This window comes from Asparagus officinalis, chromosome 10, assembly GCF_001876935.1.
Source record: "Asparagus officinalis chromosome 10, Aspof.V1, whole genome shotgun sequence".
NCBI lineage: Eukaryota > Viridiplantae > Streptophyta > Magnoliopsida > Asparagales > Asparagaceae > Asparagus > Asparagus officinalis.
The window spans coordinates 22,623,912-22,649,659 of record NC_033803.1 but is presented as its reverse complement, the minus strand read 5'-3'; the positions used below and the strand labels follow the sequence as shown (position 1 = coordinate 22,649,659).

Sequence of the window (25,748 nt, the reverse complement as noted above, 5' to 3'; positions counted from 1 at the left end):
CCGAATAATTATTCGTTAGCAAAATACGGAACATGTGCGTGAACATATTGAATACGAGGGAACTATAGGACGTATAGGAAGCTGTCGTGGAAGCAGGAGAACGGACTGGGAGACCGAACTGACGTATTGACCATTCACATTGTACTACATACAGCTGTAATGACCAGTATGAACTTTATTTGAAACATGATATTAAAAATAATATTTTTGATTAATAGGATACTATAAAGATAAAATAAAATAAAATTATTTTAGATTAATTTATAATTTTAAAGAATTTATTAACAAAATAATCAATTTAAAATAATTATTATTTTGGTGAAAAATCATTTTAGAGAAATTATAATAAATTAATAGAATTTATTTGACAAAAGAATTATTTTAGAATAATTGTAAATAATTTAAAAGAATTTATTTTAGAAAAATTATCAATTTAGAATAATTTCAGTAATTTAAGAAAGTTTTATAAAATGAATTATTTTAGGACATTTATAAATATTTTTAAAAGATTTATTTTAGAAAAAGGATTATTATGAATTTTTCATGATTTATGTTTCTTAATTTTAATTATGTGATATGCTATGATCTTGTTGTATATGATTAGTTGCATTTATTACTCTTTGTTATGTTCGAGAACCGTTAGAAATTCATGACTAGTGTGGCCTGGTGTGTCCTGTTTAAGACTTAGAAACCTGTGTGTATGATAACTTAGAAAAACAAGAGAGTTGGGATAGGAAAGTTAATGTTCATGTGATCGGATAAGATTGTTGATGTATCTTCCAGGCTCGCTCCCGTGGTTGGTGTCGCCACCGGGGTTGGTTTGTAGGGCTAAAGTGAAGTGTGTACATCACTTTAGTCAGTGAAATCGTTTCTTCACCCGGGTTCTGTTTGAAGTTCGAACCAGGCAGAAAACGGTTTACGTGTAGTCCTATAGGCCGCATGTGTAGCGGGATTGGATGCACGTAGGGGATTTGTGAACAGTCAGTATCCAATAATATGAACATTGACTCTATGTGAGATGTGAACCAGTGACCTGTTATAGGATGGCTAATTACATGACTCGTTTCTTGGCTAAGTATGAGTTCTTGTGAGATATAAGCTAGTTGTGTTTCTTTTCATACATAGATCGGGATTAATATTTAATTATTTACAATTCGAGACATATGGTATATACATGAGGGTTTCCTTGTTTGGATTATTTCGCTCGACGTACTACGTCTCGAGTTGTAGATTTTTAAGTATTAATTCCATCTAGTATATGACCTTGTGACTTGGATGATTAGTCTAATCGCCAGCTGCATGACTCGTTACCTAATCGATTTTGGTCGACGTACTACGTCTCATGTTGTAGATTTTTAAGTATTAATTTCATCTAGTGTATGACCTTGTGACTTGGATGATTAGTCTAATCGCCAGCTGCATGACTCGTTACCTAATCGATTTTGGATGCTTTATGTTATTATGATTTAGTAGTATTTTCATGTTGATTTGTAGATTTCAGTTGTACGTTCTTTTGTTGTTTCTGTTATCGTATCGTTTTTCGCATTGGTTTTCCGTTCGTTCTATTTTCTTTGTGGGGTCAGGTCTTGCCGTGTGCCATACACGCTGACGTACACATGTTTTCTCTGGTGTACGTCAGACTTAGAGGAAGAACAGGTTCAGCTGGGAGATCGCCAGGAGCCGGATGATTCTCAGTAGGAGTGCCTTGTAGATGGAGTAGAAGAAGGAGTCGAAGCCTATTATTTTTATTTATTAGTTGATGGTTCCAGTTACTTTTGTAGTTCTTTCTATTCCTGCTTGAACGATGTATTTTGTATCTCTTCAGTATTCATTGGTTCAGTTTTGTATAAGGGCATATTTGACCCGTATATTATGTCTCGGATGTTATTCATTGTGATATGTATATTTTCTGTTCTGAGTTTGTCTATTATATTCTTGCTGATTGTGATCGGGGACCTGTGACTTCGCGTTGTATTTATTTCCAGACGCTTAGCGTATTGGATTGAGAAGAAAAGAAAGAGAAATAAATAATAGTGTATATTTCTTCTTAATCTAATACGTCGCGGGCTTGTTCACATTTCGATTTCCGGGTATTTTGGAAAGCGGGGCGTGACAGGTTTTAGTGGTGGCCCATGCAGGTCACGGTTCCAGTCACGATCCCGAGTTTCCACTAATGAGAATATAACGGACAACTTAGACACATATCATATTTTATCCGTAAGACTAATCTTGAGCCATTATCCTATTCTCTTGATAGATTACATTCCGTCCCTATCTCATCACTCTTTGACTCCGGAGTTTTCCACAGTTCTTGTCCCATCATTTCGCGATTACCCTCTCTTTGTATAACTTCTCTTTCCTCATATCGGTCGTTATTATATGTGTTAATATTCTTACAACTATATTTTCTTGATTTGACTTATATATCGTTTAATTGTATTCATTTCTGTATTATTTATTATATTATTTTATGTATCACATACAGTGTTGTATTATATATTTTTATTTGTTTATAAATCTATTTTATCTTTCATAGTTCATGTTTTATGTATTATACATTTTATTTATGTATATTATGCTGTTTATATTTATGTGATTTTTGACTACTACACAATATACTACTATGTCTAAATTGATTTTATATAGTGATTATTATTGTTGTTGTATCTTGTTTATATTATGAATATTACTAATATTTCTAATTTATCATATTGTTTGTTGAATATATAATTATGTTCTTTTTATTATGTTTTATATAATTGTTGTATGCTAGTAATTATTGTGTATCGTTTTATTCGGCTATTGATTATTATTTTTATTTACATCTGTTATTTGTCTATATGTATTGATGTGTTTCTATCTATATTCATTTCTTAATGTTATTTTCAATTGTGATCATGTATGTTCTGTATACCTTATTATAATCTTTATTATCCTTTTGCTTGATTGTTCTGCATTCTTGTTTTATATCTTGTGCTTTTCTAGTAATATTGCGTCATTCTCGTGTTTAGTATATTTTAGTCATTTTACATTATCATTGTCAGCTATTGTATAATATATTATAAGTATATTATTAACTTGCTAGCTTGTTTTATTACGTATAAAGTAGTTTCATTTACTATATTTCATTTTATTCTTTACTTCCAATTACATGTATCATCATTGTTTGATTTAATTTATCAATCATTTCATCTTTTTAGTTTTGTTGATGTTATGGTTACTTATTTTCTAAATACAGTTTCTTATTCATCTTAATACTTACTTATATATATTTTGTTCCTTGTCAAGTTTGTTGCTTCATTTTTCTAGTCATAATATTATGTACCCAATAGTCATAATATTTACATAAAGTGTGTGTTTTCGATAATTATTGTTGTGAGATGCGTCTATAATTATTTATTTTGTTTTTGATATGATATACTACATATAATTCATTTCTTATATGTTGTTGTGTTATATCACATTGTCCTTCCATGATTATCGGCTTCGTATTGTTTTGTATATTATATCTTTTTGGTTTATGTTCAATTACCTTCTAATATTCCACTTGCATTGTGCTGCGTATTTTTACATAATTATATTATTTGTCGCATTCTAATTTCTGTGTATACAATTTGCAAATTCCTAATATTTGTGTAATCGTGTTCTATTTCATGTATTATCAGTGTTTAATCGTGTTCTATTTCATGTATTATCGGTGTTTATATTCACATGTTCATCAATCATTCATTGTATGTTTGTCTACAATATATCAGTGTTTTTGTTATACGGAATTATGTTCTTCTTATGTTTTCATTTGCTTATATACTTAATTTACCTTTCATAGTTTTTGTTTTTATATATTATACTTCTTTATCTAGTAGTATGTTTGTGAGTGTTAATATTGTTAGTAAGCATTTATATTTTAGTGTATTCTACGATTTTTGTATGTGTTAATGTATTTTGAGTTTTATACTATCAATTTATTCGTTACTTATTTAAATGCATTGAGTCTTTCATTTATGTTCTTCTTATCAGATTTGTATTTTTCATTATTTTAACTTGTATTGTTTTACATCGTGTTACTCTTCTGTTTCGTTTCTCTTATTTTTGTATTTTTTTTGTAGATCATATTATATCAATATCGTTTTATTTTTATATTTTTCTTTGAATAGGAGTTGTTATTTTCGGTATGAGTGTGTGGTGTTATGGCTTTATAGTTTGTGTAATGTTGTTACAAACCTCCCATGGCCATGCCATTCATTAGCCTTTTGAGATGATACTTTAAGGTTTCGAATTTTATTATTAATTCATTATTCGTATAATTTTACTAAGCTAATAGCCAATTTAGTAATCAAAGTATTCTTTGTTAGACCCAGAGGGGGGTGATTAGGGTCTTATGCTAATCTAATCCGATTAAATACCAATTAAAATTAATTAATAAGTTATCCTAGCAAGTATGAAATACAATAATGTATATGAGCTAGGATAAGTAATATGAACAACAAGATATATCCTATATGATAGAAATATGTGCAAGGATATATAAACTCATACAAATATATGAGCAAGGATATATGAACTAACACAAGGGTAAAATAAACAATCTACACAAGTGATAGGGTAATATGATGAGCAATACACAAAGGCGATATAAGATATGAAAACAAGAATAAGAACGCCAATGCAATCACAAACAAAACGATATGATCACGGAGGGAGTTCGGTCCCCACGACCTACGTCTCCGCTCCTCACCTCGAGGAGATCTCCACTATCACAACCGGGTTTTCTACGTTCACCCGAACAACGTTTACACCTCACAATACAATCACTATGCAATCACACCTCACACACTAAGTGTTGGTCCTAGCCCGTGTCTTCCTCCTCAAGTGCTCGGTTACAACCTCTCCCTAGGCACGTCAACCGACGCCACTCCTCTTGGATTCGACCCCGTCTCTCACCACACACTTCTCTCGGTGTACAAGTGTATTACAAGTGAATCCTCACAATTAGGCACAATATAAATCAATTGATTCTTCTCTAAACAAGATGAGAACTCAATTAAGCTCACTCTCAATGTCACAAACCCACAACCCTAAATTATACTATGAATGTAAATACAATAAGCTCAATGGTAATTATTCTGTATCGTTTTATTCGGCTATTGATTATTATTATGATTTACATATGTTGTTTGTCTATATGTATTGATGTGTTTCTATCTATATTCATTTCTTAATGTTATTTTCAATTGTGATCATGTATGTTCTGTATACCTTATTATAATCTTTATTATCCTTTTGCTTGATTGTTCTGCATTCTTGTTTTATATCTTGTGCTTTTCTAGTAATATTGTGTCATTCTCGTGTTTAGTATATTTCAGTCATTTTACATTATCATTGTCAGCTATTGTATAATATATAATAAGTATATTATTAACTTGCTAGCTTGTTTTATTACGTATAAAGTAGTTTCATTTACTATATTTCATTTTATTCTTTACTTCCAATTATATGTATCATCATTGTTTGATTTAATTTATCAATCATTTCATGTTTTTAGTTTTGTTGATGTTATGGTTGCTTATTTTCTAAATACAGTTTCTTATTCATCTTAATACTTACTTATATATATTTTGTTCCTTGTCAAGTTTGTTGCTTCATTTTTCTAGTCATAATATTATGTACCCAATAGTCATAATATTTACATAAAGTGTGTGTTTTCGATAATTATTGCTGTGAGATACGTCTATAATTATTTATTTTGTTTTTGATATGATATACTACATATAATTCATTTCTTATATGTTGTTGTGTTATATCACCTTGTCCTTCCATGATTATCGGCTTCGTATTGTTTTGTATATTATATCTTTTTGGTTTATATTCAATTACCTTCTAATATTCCACTTGCATTGTGCTGCTTATTTTTACACAATTATATTATTTGTCGCATTCTAATTTCTGTGTATACAATTTGTAAATTCCTAATATTTGTGTAATGAATTATTTATCTGCTAAATTTTGCATACTGCTTTACATGATTATTTGATTGTATAATTAATAATTGTGTTTAGCTACTTATACTTGACTATCTTTGTATCTTTTCTATGTTTCAGACTACTTTTTATCATTCCATCAATTAAATATGTTTTCTTTTATTTGTGTTTATTTTGTTGTATTATTATTATTCCAATTGCTTTATGATTGTTTTCCTATTATATTTGATTCATACTTATTATATATTATTTTATTTTGTTATATGATCCCGTTGATGTTTGTTTTCGTTTGTTTACTCATTTTTATTGATTTTGTATCTTACATTGTGTTTTTAATATCTTTAGTTTGAACCTGTATTGATTGTATTTTTTCATAATTAAATTTCTTTTGTTTTGATTAACCATTATTATATCATGCTATTATGTTTTGTTTAAACTGTTATGTATTTCAGATTTTTGACTTTTCTAATTATGTTGTTTATGTGTATGTCTGTTCTATCGTATTTGACTTATTTTTGTGTTTGCCTTAGATTTATTGTTCTTACTTGATTTTATTCTTACTTAATATGTTTCTGCTTTGTTTCTATGAATGCTCGTATATTATTTGTATGATTCGCTCTATATGATTGTTTATTTATATTGTACCTATTGTTTTGATTCTATATTATTGTTTACCTTATACTTTATATTGATTAGATTGCTTATATATTTACAAGTACGGTATAACAAGTTCACACAGTTAAATCTTATACTTTATATTGATTAGATTGCTTATATATTTACAAGTACGGTATAACAAGTTCACACAGTTAAATATGTTTGTATCATTTATATATTTACAAGTACGGTATAACAAGTTCACACAGTTAAATATGTTTGTATCATAGTATTTATTGGGCCTTTGTTACGAGTCTGAAATGCGATAGCGATATTTTAGCTGTCACATCTTGTATCTTACATTGTGTTGTTTTTATTTTATATTCTCCTCTGTTTATGGATATCGTTCCATATCTCTATCCTTGGATTCTTTCTGCATTACTTTTATTTTAATTTCGAGGACGGAATTTGTTTTAAGGGGGGTAGGATGTAATTACCGTAAATTTCTAATACTGGTTTAAATAATTTTCTGGTATTTAAATATTAAATATTATTTTTCTAAAAGAGTATTTGTAATTTTCCTCATTTCTCTAGAAATTTCTACGATTTAAAAATACGATATTATATTATTTTAATAGTTTTTCTAATTATAAATTTAATTGTTTTGGTAAAAATTTTAAATTAATAGTTAATTATTCTTATTGTTACTATTATTTTGATCATAAATTTTTAATATTTATTTGAATAATTTTTCTTGTATATTTTTTTATATAGGGGTATTTTCCCTGCGTTTCCCCCTTACTGGTATATCACTCTGTATCTCTCTCTCTCTCTTCATCTCTCTCTCTCTCTCCTACCCCACTTCCCCTAAATCACTCCTTAATTTCCTCCTCATTTCCCGCAATTCTCTCCTCGTGTTTCCCCCTCTTCTTTTTTTATCTATCGTGCTCTCTCTCTCTCTCACTCACGAGCTCTTTTTCTCTCTCTTTAAAATAATCTCAATCACTCTCATTTTCTTACTCTCTCTCTCTCTCTCTCTCTGCTCCTCTCCTCTCTCTCTCTCTATCTTTTCAATACAAAACAACTGCCCATCCCCTTCTCTCCTCCGTCCTCTCTTCCTCGTCGGAGACCACGCACACGCGCCCCACCGCTTGAGCCTCCGTTTCGTCGCCACAAACCGCAACCTCCACCGTGCCTCCAAGGTTGCCGCCCCTCTCCTTTCACCCGACGCCCACGATGCGCTGCTCGGCTCCGCCCCACGGCCGCTGCACTCGCACCTCCACGAGCTCCAAGCCCGACGCCACCACCGCCTGAGATCCACAGCCCCCTCTCGAGTTCGCAGCTCCTCCGACGAACTCGGACCAGCGTCGACGTCAGTTCGTTGGCCCAAACCCCTCCCCGTCGACCCTGCCCCTTGTCAGACGCCGTCACCGCCGTGTCGTGCTCAGTCCCAGTCCGCTCCCTCGTCATCGACGAGCGTCGCTGAGATCCCGCAGCCCCTCATCAGAGTTCCCCGACGTCGCGCACCACCGCGTCAGATCCGACCCGCGCCATCAGTGTCGATTCGTTCGACGAACCCCGAGGCAAGATCCTACTTCTCTGGACTTGTTAATTCAATTTTAGATCTGCGAATTAATTATATGCATGTTTAGACTGTATTATAATTATGTTGTATGTTGTGATATATCTGCGTGGGATTGTTTGATGAACGATATTAATTATGAGGTGTTTTTTTGAAAATGATAAAAAAAGAATAATTTCAAAGAATATTTTTTTAGAATTAATTATAATGAGGAAATATTTTAAAAGAAACTATTTTGTAAAAGGACTTTTAAATAAATAGATTTATGATTTTAAAAGATTAGGAATAATTTAAAGGAAATTATTTTGTAAAGGATTATTTTGAAATTAATAAGCTAATTATTTTTAAAGGTTAGTTTAGAATTAAATGGTTTATTTTGAGTTATTATAATAATAGATATTTTAAAAGAAATTATTATACTATACATGCACGTCCGATTCATAGTTATCCCATACAGTCATGTTCATGTCATATTGAGACTCGTAATTATATTTCATGTGATTACTCATTTGATTCGTGTTATTGTCTGATATCACATCTTTGTCGTGCTTCCTTATACTTATGCTTGAATATATTAGCCTAGAATTCCATACAGGTTTGCTTTGCAATTCGCTGCCGGGAAACGTACTATTGTTTGCAGCCTTGTATAATTAATCGCCGGCCTTGTATATTATTGATGGACTTGTATTGTATTCGTTGACTCATTTATGGCTGTGTATCATTGCGGTGGATGGTCTTCGTGCCTATATATTTGGTTTCATTCCTGTGTCGGCTATACGCCTTGATTTCCTCCAAATTGTGGAGATGAACCGACTTTATTCTTGTAGGCGATTTCGCCGTTCTCACTAAAATAGGGAGGGGAGATTAACGTCCTGATTTATTGACAATCCTGATTTGAGCCCCTCTACACCTAGGATGATTTGTTTAGACTCTTTCATTCATTCTATTGCTCAATTATTCGAAATTGAATCCGAAGTCGCTTCTCGTTTCCTATGCCGACCTATCTACAATGGAACTAGATCTTGAGATTCTCCCCGTTGACGTCGTAGGATTCCTTGTTATGTCGTCATTATACTTATGATTATTTTCTATATTTTCTTTGGTTGGATCGCTTCCTCATTTAGCGTGTATACTTCCTTTTCGACAGTTAGTAGTTGTTTCTTTATTCTGCATCGATCTATCTATCGTCGGACTTGACTGAAGGATTTCTTCTTCATCATTTCTAGTGCATTATAATATTACTATTTTCATATATACCTATATATATATACTATAACAAATCATTATTACATGATATGTCATGATATTATTGCACATGAATTGTTACATTACTATTGCCTTGCTGTGATTGAGAACCATTAGCAGTCATGACCATAGTGGCCTTGTGTGACCTAGAGACATGTGTTGTGTTGACTTAGAAAAGCAAGAAGAGTTGGGGTGGGAAAGTCTTTGTTCATGTGATTGGATATGGTTGTTGATATATCTTCCAGGCTCGTACCAGTGGATCGGTGTCGCCACTGGGGTTGGTTTGTTGAGTCAAAGTAGATCGGTGTCGCTACTTTGGTTCATGAATTTATTTGCTTGGATGATGTGCGAACAATCAGTTATAAGATGATATGAATGTTGACTCTGTGTGAGATTTGTACCAGTGACCTGTTATAGAATGGCTAGTTACATGACCTTGTTACTTGAGGTGATTATGGATTCTTGTGAGATGTAGGCCAGTTGTTTTTCTCTTATACATAGATCGGGATTAATATTTAATTATCTATAATTTGAGACATATGGTATATACATGAGGGTTTCCTTGTTTGGATTATTTCGCTCGACGTACTACATCTCGAGTTGTAGATTTTTAAGTATTAATTCCATCTAGTATATACCCATGTTACTTGTATGATTGTTCTGATCGCTAGCTACATGATCTAGTTACCTGATCGATTCTGGATGCTTTATGTTATCATAATTTAGTAGTGTTTTCATGTTGAATTGTGGATTTCAATTGTACGTTCTTTTGTTGTTTCTGTTATCGTATCGTTTTTCGCATTGGATTTCCGTTTGTTCTATTTTCCTTGTGGGGTCGGGTCTTGCCGTGCATCATGCACCTGACATACACTTGTTTTCTCTAGTGTACGTCAGACTTAGAGGAAGAACAAGTCTAGCTGGGAGATCGTCAGGAGCCAGAGGATTCTCAACATGAGTGCCTTGCAGACGTAGCAGAAGAAGAAGCCGAAGCTTAGTCATTCCTTTCAGTTTGTTTTGTAGCACCTTCATTTCCTTTTGATCAGTGTATTTTTATATTTTCCAGTATTTCATTCAGATAGTTTTTGTATAAGGGCATGTTTGACCCGAATATTATGTCTTGGATGATATTCATTTGTGATATGTATTATTTTATTCTGAGTTTGTCTATTATATTCTTGCTGATTGTGATCGGGGACCTGTGTCTTTGTATTGTATTATTTTCAGACGCTTAGCGTATTGGATTGAGGAGAAAAGAAAAAAAGATAGTGTATATTTCTTCTCAATCTAATACGTCGCGGGCTTGTTCACGTTCCGATTCCCCGATATTTTGGGAAGCGGGGCGTGATAGGTTTTTTTTGGTGGCCCATGCAGGTCACGGTTCCGGTCACGGTCCCGAGTTTCCACTAGTGAGAATATAACAGACAACTTAGATACATATCATATTTCATCCGTAAGACTAATCTTGAGCCATTATCCTATTCTCTTGATAGATTATATTCCGTCCCTATCTCATCACTCTTTGACTCCGGAGTTTTCCACGGTTCTTGTCCCATCATTTCGCGATTACCCTCTCTTTGTATAACTTCTATTTCCTCGTACCGGTCGTTATTATATGTGTTAATATTCTTACAACTATATTTTCTTGATTTGACTTATATATCATTTAATTGTATTCATTTCTGTATTATTTATTATATTATTTTATGTATCACATACAGTGTTGTATTGTATATTTTTATTTGTTTATAAATCTATTTTATCTTTTATAGTTCATGTTTTATGTATTATACATTTTATTTATGTATATTACGCTGTTTATATTTATGTGATTTTTGACTACTACACAATATACTACTATGTCTAAATTGATTTTATATAGTGATTATTATTGTTGTTGTATCTTGTTTATATTATGAATATTACTAATATTTCTAATTTATCATATTGGTTGTCGAATATATAATTATGTTTTTTTTATTATGTTTTATATAATTGTTGTATGCTAGTAATTATTGTGTATCGTTTTATTCGGCTATTGATTATTATTATGATTTACATCTGTTGTTTGTCTATATGTATTGATGTGTTTCTATCTATATTCATTTCTTAATGTTATTTTCAATTGTGATCATGTATGTTCTGTAGGGGTGAGCACGGTTCGGTCCAAACCGAAAAAACCGACCGAACCGAACCGAAATCAAGAGTTTGGTTCGGTTTTACTTATATGACAGTTCGGGTCGGGTTGAAATCTTTTCAACCCGAAATAACCGAACCGACCGATAATAACACATTAACATAACACCCCAGAGTCTGAGAGACCCGACCCGTGAATCCCTTCCCTGATACTCAAGTCACATTTCATCACCTAAACCCTAGATCTCATTCCCAATTTCAGCCGCCACTCCCAGACTCCCTTCCCAGTTCCCACTCGTCGCTCGATCCTCATCCTCTCCTCTCCTCACTCCTCACTCCTCAGTCCTCAGTTCCTCTCTCTAACTCTTCAGTCCTCAGTTCCTCTCTCTAACTCCTCAGTCCTTAGTCCTCCGTCGACTCCGACTCCTCAGTTCGTCAACTCCGCCACTCAACAATTCGATCAGTCGCTCTCTCACTCTCTGTCCGCCTCTCTCACTCAGTCGACTCCGACTCTCCTCAGTTCCTCAGATCCGCCGCTCGACACTCCGCAGTCTTCATGGGGACACCCGAGGCCGAAACATCTCCTCCGGATCTATCTCCGGCTTTGGGGACACCCGTCACACCCACACCCACGGCCAAGGCAGAGGTATAAACTGAAATTACCCTCTTTCAGTGTTGAATGTGATGTTCAGATAGTTTTTGTTGTTCAGTGACTTCAGTCTGGTTCTCACATTATAAAGATTCATTTTTCAGGTTTTGAATTGAAGAATCAACTGTACATCACTCTTCTACATCTCAACTGAGAAATTTCATCACCTATTACTGTACATCACTCTTCTACATCTCAACTGAGAAATTTCATCACCTATTTGTCCTTCATATCTTCATTCAGATAGTTTTTGTTGTAATTCTCAACTGAGAAATTTCATCACCTATTTGTCCTTCATATCTTCATTCAGATAGTTTTTGTTGTAATTTTTAAACTGTATAGTGAGTCAGTGTATACCCTCTTTCAGTCTGGTTCTCACTTCTCACATTACAAAGATGATGACATTTTCAATTTTAAGTGATAACTGTATAGTGGTTGTTTTCATGAAAGTTGTTGCCTTGTTGGATTCATACTTTATTATGATGTGGTGTACATTACTGGAAGTTGTGGATTCATACTTTATATCTGTAGCAGCAAGATTGATGCAATTTCAATTTTAGGAACAAGATTGTATATTATTAGTAGTGGTACATAATTTTGATAAAAATCATAATTTTGCTTTTATACATATTAGTGTGCTAAAAAGTTAAAAACCCTAATTCAGTTGAATTGTTGAAATAATCTGCAGGCTTCTCAAAAGGAGAATCCTAATGTAAATGCAAGTCAAGTTGATTCTAATCAATCTACACAAGGCTCTCAGACTTTGACTAAAAGGAAAGCAATAAAAGAAAGATCGGAGGTATGGGATCATTTTACTAAGTTTAAAGATAAAAATGGTGACCCAAAAGCAAAATGCAAGTATTGTGAAAAAGTGTATTTTGCACATTGTAAAAAAAATGGTACTACAGCTCTTCGCAATCACATGGAGTCTTGCAAAAAGCATCCACATAATGTCGACACTCGACAGAAGTTATTAAATTTACATGCAAATCGTGATTCACAAAGTGGATCTAGTACGAAAATAGGAACCCTTGGTAGTTGGAGTTATGATGAAGGAGCCATAAGAAAAGCCCTCAATTATTTTATCATTTTGGACGAGCTTCCATTCAAGTTAGTAGAGGGTTTAGGGTTTAAAAATTTTATGTCAACCGCTTGCCCTAGATTTCATATTCCTTCTCGTTGGACAATCCAAAGAGATTTCTATGAAATTTACCTTGAAGAAAAAAAATTGAAGAATTTATTGAAAGCTACATGTCAGAGGGTGTGTCTAACAACCGATACTTGGACTTCCATTCAAAATATTAATTATATGTGTTTAAGAGCACACTGGATTGACAATGATTGGAAATTGAACAAAAGAATAATAAACTTTTGTCCTATTTCAAGTCATAAAGGAGATGATCTTGGGAAGGTGGTCGAGAAGTGTTTACTAGATTGGGAAATTGAGAATGTTTTCACCATCACGGTTGATAATGCTAGTTCAAATGATACCATGATTATATACTTAAAAAAGAGGTTCAACAATTGGGGAGGCATAATGTTGGGTGAGAAATATCTTCATATGAGATGCATTGCTCATATTGTTAATCTTATTGTTAGTGATGGGCTCAAATGTTTGGGGGATTCCGTTGCTCGTGTTCGTTCGGCGGTGAGATATGTGAGGCAATCTCCCTCTAGATTAGCTAAATTCAAAACTTGCATTGAACTAGAAAAAATTGAATTTGGTTCATCTTTATGTTTGGATGTATGCACTAGATGGAATTCCACTTATTTGATGTTGAACGTTGCTCTAAAATATGAAAAAGCTTTTGAAAGATATGGTGAGGAGGATCCCTTGTTTAGATTTGAACTAAGTAATGGAAATGGAGCTCATGGAATGCCATTGGAGGATGATTGGGTTAATGTGAGAAGGTTATGCATTTTGCTTGAAAAATTTTACAAGCTAACATTACTTGTTTCAGGTTCCTTATATGTGACAAGTAATTTTTTTCTTCAAGAAATTGGTAATATTGCTTGTGATTTGCAAAAATGGAGATTGTCTGATGATGCATCATATGCTAGAATTGCTAATAAAATGACAGATAAATATGAGAAGTATTGGGGAAGTTGGGAGAAGACGAACATGTTGATTTACATTGCGGCGCTTGTAGATCCACGAAATAAAGAAGATTTTGTGACTTTTATTCTTGAGCTTACATATGGTGAGAAAGAAAGTGTTGATAAGTTAAAATTCATCAAAGATGTCGCATTTGCATTATTCAATGACTACAAGATTAAATATGGAACTGAAATAAATACAAGTGAGCAATCAATTGGTGCTTCATCTAATAATATTGACAGTGGTGATGTTAATCAAATAACCGATGTAAGAAGTCAGTTTAAAAGTTTGAAAGCCGCAAAAGGAAGTGTCGAAGCAAAATCAGAGTTGGAAAAATTTCTAAGCGAGGATGTTGAAGCCGATCAAAGTAACTTTGATATTTTAGCTTATTGGAAAGTTAATAGTGCAAGGTTCCCAATTCTCTCTCGGATGGTTCGTGATGTATTGGCTATTCCAATCTCCACAGTTGCTTCTGAATTTGCTTTTAGTACAGGTGGCCGAGTACTTGATCCATTTAGGAGCTCATTGACTCCGAGAATGGTACAAAGCTTAGTATGCACTTCCGATTGGCTTCGAAACTTGTTGGCTACGCCGGGTTCGAGCAAAATTTGCTTTGAAGAAGATTTGGATGATCTTGAGAAGTTAGACATAGGTATTTATCATTTATGTTTTTGTATGTTAAATGATTTGATTTTTATTAACTTTTTATTTGTTTATCTTTCAGATTTGGGCAAGCTTTCAATTGAACCGACAATCACGGATTTGTAAGAGCTTTCATGGAAGAACACAGGTAATAATTGTTCTCTGTGATTAGTTTTAGAAAATCTAACACTTACGTGTTTAACGTTTAGGGGGAAAAGATAGTGTTACTGTTAACTCCTTCATAGCCTAAAACGCTTAACGAAAACAAAAAGCATATGCTCCTTCAATAGCCCATTTAGAGAGCCAGAGTTTAGGTTGCATGTTTCTAGGATAAGGCCTAGTATGCACCTCGAGTCTTTTGCATTTCACTTGCATGAATTACATAATGAGATCTATAAGAGTATGACATTAATAATGAACTATAAGTGTGAGTTTTCTATAGAATGTAATAAGCAAATGCAGGTCAGTTGAAGGAATGGTTGTGATTATAGCTTGCTCAAAGAGGTTCCTCACGAGAATTTGATATTTACTCGATTTCCAGTGACAAAAGATTGATTTCTTGTCAGGTACCTTTGATTCACGTACACAACAATCACTCCAGAGTTACCACCCTTGCTTTCAACAAAAGCACAACCATCATCATTTCCACTACACTATCAGCAAAAAGAATACATTGCAGAGGAGATGTTATTGATGGCCATTAATAGCTAAATTCAGAATGTTTTCTAAAGCTTGTGTTCAAAAAAGTTCAGCTCAATCTGGAGGTTAAGTCAGAATGTTGTACCTCGTTCTGTGATTTACACTTTGGCCGTGATTTACATTTTGTACCTCGTTCTGTGATTGTTCTCTTCTATTTACAGTTTTCATGTTAGTATGTAAACTTTAACTCTACATTCCTGTTGGTGATGTACTGATGTCTTCTCTGTGATTCTTGTTAGGATAAAGTGTTACTATGTAAACTTTAACTCTACATTGGTGCTTATTTCCTGTTGGGTACTTCCCACTTGCTTCTATTCAATTGGTGCTTATTACATGATGCTATATTAATTCCCACTTGCTTCTAGATTCAATTGTTGTTATTCATGATGTTATATTATATGAACAAAGGCAACCTAGCTTTGTGTTTGCTTTCAAAAAATCAATGTCAACAACTTGTTGCTGTGTTTATTTGCTTGGATGCCTGGATATAAACTCTTGGGACAAGCAATATTTGTGCCATTGATTGTTATACTTGATGAAGTTACCGAACAAACCGAACCGAACCTCACCGAACCGATTTGCAACGGTTCGGTTCGGTTTTGAATTATAGGTGGTTCGGTTCGGTTGTTCAAATTTTGGTAAAAACCGACCTGAACCGAACCGTGCTCACCCCTAATGTTCTGTATACCTTATTATAATCTTTATTGTCCTTTTGCTTGATTGTTCTGTATTCTTGTTTTATATCTTGTGCTTTTCTAGTAATATTGCGCCATTCTCGTGTTTAGTATATTTCAGTCATTTTACATTATCATTGTCAGCTATTGTATAATATATTATAAGTATATTATTAACTTGCTAGCTTGTTTTATTACGTATAAAGTAGTTTCATTTACTATATTTCATTTTATTCTTTACTTCCAATTACATGTATCATCATTGTTTGATTTAATTTATCAATCATTTCATCTTTTTAGTTTTGTTGATGTTATGGTTACTTATTTTCTAAATACAGTTTCTTATTCATCTTAATACTTACTTATATATATTTTGTTCCTTGTCAAGTTTGTTGCTTTATTTTTCTAGTCATAATATTATGTACCCAATAGTCATAATATTTACATAAAGTGTGCGTTTTCGATAATTATTGCTGTGAGATACGTCTATAATTATTTATTTTGTTTTTGATATGATATACTACATATAATTCATTTCTTATATGTTGTTGTGTTATATCACATTGTCCTTCCATGATTATCGGCTTCGTATTGTTTTGTATATTATATCTTTTTGATTTATGTTCAATTACCTTCTAATATTCCACTTGCATTGTGCTGCTTATTTTTACATAATTATATTATTTGTCGCATTCTAATTTCTGTGTATACAATTTGTAAATTCCTAATATTTGTGTAATCGTGTTCTATTTCATGTATTATCAGTGTTTAATCGTGTTCTATTTCATGTATTATCGGTGTTTATATTCACATGTTCATCAATCATTCATTGTATGTTTGTCTACAATATATCAGTGTTTTTGTTATACGGAATTATGTTCTTCTTATGTTTTCATTTGCTTATATACTTAATTTACCTTTCATAGTTTTTGTTTTTATATATTATACTTCTTTATCTAGTAGTATGTTTGTGAGTGTTAATATTGTTAGTAAGCATTTATATTTTAGTGTATTCTACGATTTTTGTATGTGTTAATGTATTTTGAGTTTTATACTGTCAAATTTATTCGTTACTTATTTAAATGCATTGAGTCTTTCATTTATGTTCTTCTTATCAGATTTGTATTTTTCATTATTTTAACTTGTATTGTTTTACATCGTGTTACTCTTCTGTTTCGTTTCTCTTATTTTTGTATTTTTTTTGTAGATCATATTATATCAATATCGTTTTATTTTTATATTTTTCTTTGAATAGGAGTTGTTATTTTCGGTATGAGTGTGTGGTGTTATGGCTTTATAGTTTGTGTAATGTTGTTACAAAGTGCGTGTTTGTTTAGCTATGATTTTTGTATTTTTACATATTGTATTTTGGTTACGTATTTAGTCGTAATATTTTTGTATTTGGTGTGTTTTATATTTATGGAGTGTATTCTTACTCATTTTTCTTTCACGTCTTAATTTGTGTATTGCTATACTTATTGTGATTCAGTATTTATTATGTTTTTATTATAATTTTTGTTTGTGGTCATGTTATAGTGTAATTATTTTTATTTTGTGTTATATTTATTTTATTAATTCTACATATTGTACATGTATTTATACATGTTTGCCATGTATGTTACTACATAATTTTGGTCACATTTTACTTTTCATGTACGTGTTTTATTACCATTATTATTTGGATACTTATCAAGTTATATGTTTTCTTGTATGTCGTTTTATGTTGTCTTGTAGACCCTAGAAGGTGATTAGCGGTTTTATGCTAATCTAATGCGATAAATACCAATTTACATTAATTAATAATTATCCTACAGTATGAAATACAATAATGTATATGAGCTAGGATAAGAATTATGAACAACAAGATATATCTATATGATAGAAAATACTGGTGCAAGGATATATAAATCAAAGCCGTAAACAATCTAAACTAGTAGCTGCGGCATAATATAATCAACAAGCCAATACTACAAAGGCGTATATAAGATATACAACACTAAAAGTAACGTGCGCACAACTGTAATCACAAGACAAACAATATGATTTACGGAGTTCGCGTCCCCACACGAACCTACGTCCTCGCTCCTCACCTTCGAGGAAGGATCTCCACTATCACAACGGTTTTGTCTACGTCACCCGAACAACGTTTACACCTCACATACCAATCACATGCAATCACACCCTCACACACTCAAAGTGTTGGTCCTAGCCCGTGTCCTCCCTGCCTCAAGTTACTTCGGTTACATACCTCCGTTCACCCTAGCGCTCTCAGCCGTCACCACCCGACGCCACTCCCTGCCGGATTCGACTCCCGTCTCTACACACACTTCTCTTCGGGGCTACACAACGGTCGGCTATAATCTACAACGTGAACTCCTCACCAATTAGCGCACAATATCAAACTCAATTGTTATCTTTCTAAACAAGATGAGAACTCAATTAAGCTCCACTCTCAAATTCAACAACCCACCAACCCTAAATTACTACTATGAATTTAAATACAATAAGCTCAATGGTCTGTGTGTGTAAACAAAGAGTAAATCAAATCAAACTAAACTCAAATAAATTCTAGCTTAATAAAATGATAATCAAACAATTATATATAAATGTAAAGCTAGATTGAGTTTAGAAACACTTCTCTAAAGATGACAAGAGAGTGGGAGAAGAGTGAATGCTCAAACACCAAAGGATGATCTCCACTTGCTCTTGTGAAATTTGCTCCACAAACCAAACTCTTGTAAATGCTTAAAAGCTTGTTAAACAAACACTAAAAATTAACTTAAACCCTTGATTAAAACTTTCTTAAACTTGTTATTAAAACTCTCTTAGATATTTTAAAACTGAGGTATAAGGGGGTATTTATAGCCTCCCAATACCTCAAACAAAAGCCCAAACCAAAAGACCAAAAACCCCTCCAACGGATACAAAAAAATAGCCGTTATGGGCATTCTGGGAGCTGGGCGGTCGACCGACCTTTTTTTCGGTCGACCGCTCGCACTGTACAAACCTGAAAAAGTTTCAGAAACATTTCCAGTCCGGTCGACCGGTCCGGTCGACCGGTACTGTAGCAGTGTGTAGCTGTTTTGTAAAATTAATTTAAAATAGTAAATGAACTCCAAAAATTATGAAAATTTGTGGTAATGTTCTAAACATGTAGAATAACATGTCAGAGAAAGAATTTCTGAAAAATATTTTCCCAGTTGAGAGAAATAAATATTTGAACATAAATTTACAGTTTCTGAAAAAACTGTTAACATATACGATTTTGAATTTACAGTTTCTGAAAAACTGTTAACATATACGATTTTGTAAAATCAATTGGGCACAGTAAATCAACTCTAAAAATAGTAAAATTTTGAGGGAAGTTTCTAAACATGTAGATAAACACGTCAAAGAAAGAATTTCTTGAATATCACTTTCCATTTATGAAAACTCATCTGTTTTGTAAAACATGCACGAACATGCACGAACGAAAAACATGATTTTGTAAATTTCATTAAACATAACAAATCAATTCCAAACTTGATGAAATTTTGCGAAATGTTTATAAACATGAAAACAAACATGTTAGAATATGTGTATATATAACTATATATATGCATAGAAACCAAAACTTATGTATATATATATAACTATATATATATACGAAGAAACTAATAAAATGTGTGTGTATATGATATTGAGCTTAGAGTATCTAACACACATAATATAAAATCTAAACTAGATTACCCAAGCTTGATCTTGATCTTCATTGAAGCTCAACTTGGTACACGTGCGGATGAAGCTTGAACTCGATCTTTAACTTGAATTGCATAAGCTTCACCGACGTTCCGCCAACCTCCTTTGGATATGATCGTTGAAGTTCTATTCCATCCATCCTCAAACTATGTTGTTTGTCTATAATAAATAAGAAAATACAAATACTAGACAAACAACATTAGTGGTAAATTGTTTGTTAAACATCATCAAAACAAGAAGGCCAACAGTCTTTAATTCTATTAATTTAATAGTTTATTTGTGTTATTTGGGTTATATTATTTATTAGTTAACATAGTTATTCCTTTTACGTTTCATCAATAGTTTCATAGTTTATTTTTAGAATGTGAAATGAGTGTTATAAGTTTATACAGCTTAGTTGCAGGTTTTGCACATTTGTCGGCCTTTTGTTGTGTTTATACTTGTTCTTTTTCTTTTTTGTTGGATTGTGTATATTTTTCTTGAATAGTATATTTTATTGTCTATTCATTAATTATTTCCATTACTGTATTTATCAATTTTTCATATACAAAAGTCTTTGCATTACTGTTTTAGTTAACTGTTCATGTCCATATTTGATTATTATTTTGGATATTATTATATGGCAGTTCATATATTGTATTATATTTATTCTTTATGCATATAGGGTTTATAGTTTTTGTATCATATTTGGTTATTCTAACATGTATAATAATATAATGGATAATGGTATATTTTGATATTGTGATCGTTGTGTAAATGTTATGAATACATAATTACATGATTGTTGCATATATATTTTTATGTCTTTTATCTACGTCCATTATTAATATGTTTTTACTTTCTACTATCAACTATTATATGTATTATTTTTGGTTTACAGATTACTATATGATATCGTGCGTATCTTATTTTAATTTCGAGAGCGAAATTTGTTTTAAGGGGGGTAGAATGTAAGGACCATGAATTTTTGATACTAGTTAAAATAATTTTCTAGTATTTTAAATATTTAATTATTATTTTTGGAAGAGTATTTATATTTTTCTCAAATTTCTATAATTTTCTATGATTTAAAGTCTAAGTTTTATATTTATTTAAATGATATTAATATTTATAAATTAATTTTATGCGATGAAAATTTATGGAATTTATCTGTTGCGTATTATCGGTCGTATTAGTACAACTGATACGTTTTACTGTATGTATAATTATCCCATAATTATTGGATTTTAAATGTAAGTAAATATATTTTATTTATTAATTATTTTTGTTTAATTGTATAATACGAGTATTTTTCGACTATTTCGTATCAACTGTTGTAATAGCACAACATATACGTTTTTAATTGTGGATAATTATTATGTAATTTGTTTAATTTTTAAGTACGCAAAAGTATTTATTTTAACTATTTTAATTTCCTAACCCTAACCATATAAATAATCTTTTCCTTTTTCTTTTTTTCTTTTTCTTTTCTCATCCTCAGCCGCCATCATCATCATCATCTCCCTCTTTCTTTCGTTTTCTCTCTCCACACCGCCAAAATCACCGTCGCCGGCCACCTCAACCCCAACAACCACCCCCTCATCACGTTCTCTCCCTCCTCTTTTTTTCCAAGAAAACGGCTCCACGCGCATCATCTCTGAATATTTTATTTTATTTTATTTTATTTTTTATTATTAAATTTCCTATTTAAACCCAGCTCATCTCTCTCTTTCTCATCTCATTATCCCTCTCCCTCTCTCACCATCATCATCACCTCCACTCCCTCAGCCAACTGCACGCCACGCGCCAGCCTTCGAACCGACCCTGACCCCGACCTCCCCTCCTCGGCTCCCGACCAGGCCTCGTCGTCTCACCTGATGCTCGCTCCGGACCGCTGCCTACCGACAGCCAGCTCAGCCCCTCGGGAACTCGTCGCCGCCGGCTGGCCCGAACTCGCCGACCCTTCTCAGAACCGCGCCCTTCCTCATCTGTGTCAGCTCGAGCTCCGCCACCTCCTGTCGTGTCGCCAGGCTATCTACTATGACGCCCCCCCTCACCTCCAAACCGCCGCTTCAGTCCGTTCGACTCCCAGCCCTCCCCCCTCCGACCAGAACCAGCGGCCCCGTCACTCTTATCATAAAAACCTCGCCCACAGTCTCGCCGGCGAGTTCGACGACTGTCCCGTCACCATGAGCCGGCTGCCAAACCCACCGCACACTTGATCGCCGCTCTTCCTCCCTCCAGATCTACCAAGCGCTGGAGCCCTCCTCGGACCTCCGCCTTCCTTTGTCTCGTCGTCCCCGATAGCCATAGGCCGCCGTGAGCACCACCCCTGAGCTGCCTCCGACCCACCATCAGCACCCCTTAGTCCGCTCACTAAATCATCTAACCCCTTCCTAACTTGGCATCTGACGACATCACTCTGAGCTGCCCACGCCCAGATCCTGCTAAGCCCCCCTTCGCGACGCTGTCGCCGCGTGCAGAATTTCCCCAAACCAAAACGTCCTCACCCCCGCTGCCGCCCCCTGTATTGGTCGGTCGAACATCGCTATCAGCTACAGTCCCCATCCGCCTCCTCATCGCGCCGTGCCCGCGCTCAGATCTGTTCCCCGCTGTCAACGTCGATTCGTTCGACGAAATACCGAGGCAAGATCCCGATACTCTTTTGACTTATCATTCAATTCTTAGATCCGCTGTAAATTAATTAGTTGCTTGCAAGATCCCTATTCTTGCTCAATATAATTTTAGAATGATCACAGATTAATTATGCATACGAACTCGTTTCCCGAATAATTATTCGTTACAAATACGGAACTGTCGTAAACATATTGAACTGAGAACTATAACGTATAGAACTGTCGTGAACGAAACGGACTGAGGACAATAACGTATGACCATTCACATTGTACTACATACACGGTAATGGCCTGTACGAATTTATTTGAAAAATGATATTAAAAATAATATTTTGATAATAGATACTGTAAAGATAAAATAAAATAAAATTATTTTAGATTAATTTATAATTTTAAAGAATTTATTGACAAAATAATCAATTTAAAATAATTATTATTTTGGTGAAAAATCATTTTAGAGTAATTATAATAAATTAATAGAATTTATTTGACAAAAGAATTATTTTAGAATAATTGTAAATAATTTAAAAGAATTTATTTTAGAAAAATTATCAATTTAGAATAATTTCATTAATTTAAGAAAGTTTTATAAAATGAATTATTTTAGGATATTTATAAATATTTTTAAAAGATTTATTTTAGAAAAAGGATTATTATGAATTTTTCATGATTTATGTTTCTTAATTTTAATTATGTGATATGCTATGATCTTGTTGTATATGATTAGTTGCATTTATTACTCTTTGTTATGTTCGAGAACCGTTAGAAATTCATGACTAGTGTGGCCTGGTGTGTCCTGTTTAAGACTTAGAAACCTGTGTGTATGATAACTTAGAAAAACAAGAGAGTTGAGATGGGAAAGTTAATGTTCATGTGATCGGATAAGATTGTTGATGTATCTTCCAGGCTCGCTCCCGTGGTTGGTGTCGCCATCGGGGTTGGTTTGTAGGGCTAAAGTGAAGTGTGTACATCACTTTAGTCAGTGAAATCCTTTCTTCACCCGGGTTCTGTTTGAAGTTCAAACCAGGCAGAAAACGGTTTACGTGTAGTCCTATAGGCCGCATGTGTAGCGGGATTGGATGCACGTAGGGGATTTGTGAACAGTCAGTATCCAATAATGTGAACATTGATTCTATGTGAGATGTGAACCAGTGACTTGTTATAGGATGGCTAATTACATGACTCGTTTCTTGGCTAAGTATGAGTTCTTGTGAGATATAAGCTAGTTGTGTTTCTTTTCATACATAGATCGGGATTAATATTTAATTATTTACAATTCGAGACATATGGTATATACATGAGGGTTTCCTTCTCATGTTGTAGATTTTTAAGTATTAATTTCATCTAGTGTATGACCTTGTGACTTGGATGATTAGTCTAATCGCCAGCTGCATGACTCGTTACCTAATCGATTTTGGATGCTTTATGTTATTATGATTTAGTAGTATTTTCATGTTGATTTGTAGATTTTAGTTGTATGTTCTTTTGTTGTTTCTGTTATCGTATCGTTTTTCGCATTGGTTTTCCGTTCGTTCTATTTTCTTTGTGGGGTCGGGTCTTGCCGTGTGCCATACACGCTGACGTACACCTGTTTTCTCTGGTGTACGTCAGACTTAGAGGAAGAACAGGTTCAGCTGGGAGATCGCCAGGAGCCGGATGATTCTCAGTAGGAGTGCCTTGTAGACGGAGTAGAAGAAGGAGTCGAAGCCTATTATTTTTATTTATTAGTTAATGGTTCCAGTTACTTTTGTAGTTCTTTCTATTCCTGCTTGAACGATGTATTTTGTATCTCTTCAGTATTCATTGGTTCAGATTTGTATAAGGGCATGTTTGACCCGTATATTATGTCTCGGATGTTATTCATTGTGATATGTATATTTTCTGTTCTGAGTTTGTCTATTATATTCTTGCTGATTGTGATCGGGGACCTGTGACTTCACGTTGTATTTATTTCCAGACACTTAGCGTATTGGATTGAGAAGAAAATAAAGAGAAAAAAAATAATAGTGTATATTTCTTCTCAATCTAATACGTCGCGGTCTTGTTCACATTTCGATTCCCGTGTATTTTGGAAAGCGGGGCGTGACAGGTTTTAGTGGTGGCCCATGCATGTCACGGTTCCGGTCACGGTCCCGAGTTTCCACTAGTGAGAATATAACGGACAACTTAGACACATATCATATTTCATCCGTAAGACTAATCTTGAGTCATTATCCTATTCTCTTGATAGATTTTATTCCGTCCCTATCTCATCACTCTTTGACTCCGGAGTTTTCGACGGTTGTTGTCCCATCATTTCGCGATTACCCTCTCTTTGTATAGCTTCTCTTTCCTCATACCGGTCGTTATTATATGTGTTAATATTCTTACAACTATATTTTCTTGATTTGACTTATATATCGTTTAATTGTATTCATTTATATATTATTTATTATATTATTTTATGTATCACATACAATGTTGTATTGTATATTTTTATTTGTTTATAAATCTATTTTATCTTTCATAGTTCATGTTTTATGTATTATACATTTTATTTATGTATATTACGCTGTTTATATTTATGTGATTTTTGACTACTACACAATATACTACTATGTCTAAATTAATTTTATATAGTGATTATTATTGTTGTTGTATCTTGTTTATATTATGAATATTACTAATATTTCTAATTTATTATATTGTTTGTCGAATATATAATTATGTTCTTTTTATTATGTTTTATATAATTGTTGTATGCTAGTAATTATTGTGTATCGTTTTATTCGGCTATTGATTATTATTATGATTTACATCTGTTGTTTGTCTATAAGTATTGATGTGTTTCTATCTATATTCATTTCTTAATGTTATTTTCAATTGTGATCATATATGTTCTGTATACCTTATTATAATCTTTATTGTCCTTTTGCTTGATTGTTCTGCATTCTTGTTTTATATCTTGTGCTTTTCTAGTAATATACTACTTCCTTTTGCTTGATTGATCTGATCACTACATCCACATCACTACCAAGTTCAATGGAACAATTTAGTACCAAGTTTCTCTCTCTCTCTCTCTCTCTCTCTCTCTCTCTATATATATATATATATATATA

General features: G+C 33.2%; 1 protein-coding gene and 1 long non-coding RNA gene across 2 annotated transcripts; one reads left to right on the top strand and one right to left on the bottom strand.

Annotated features, from left to right (window-relative positions):
• On the bottom strand, positions 12,288-12,443 carry LOC109825811. The gene is made up of 2 exons (XR_002243102.1): positions 12,401-12,443; positions 12,288-12,351 (listed from the first exon to the last, which is right to left on the bottom strand). It is a non-coding gene; the product is annotated as an uncharacterized LOC109825811 (long non-coding RNA).
• Positions 13,494-14,811, top strand: LOC109826548 (zinc finger BED domain-containing protein RICESLEEPER 2-like). Its single transcript, XM_020393577.1, has 2 exons — positions 13,494-14,714; positions 14,776-14,811. The coding sequence occupies exons 1-2, from the start codon at positions 13,494-13,496 to the stop codon at positions 14,809-14,811; spliced, it is 1,257 nt and encodes a 418-aa protein (XP_020249166.1).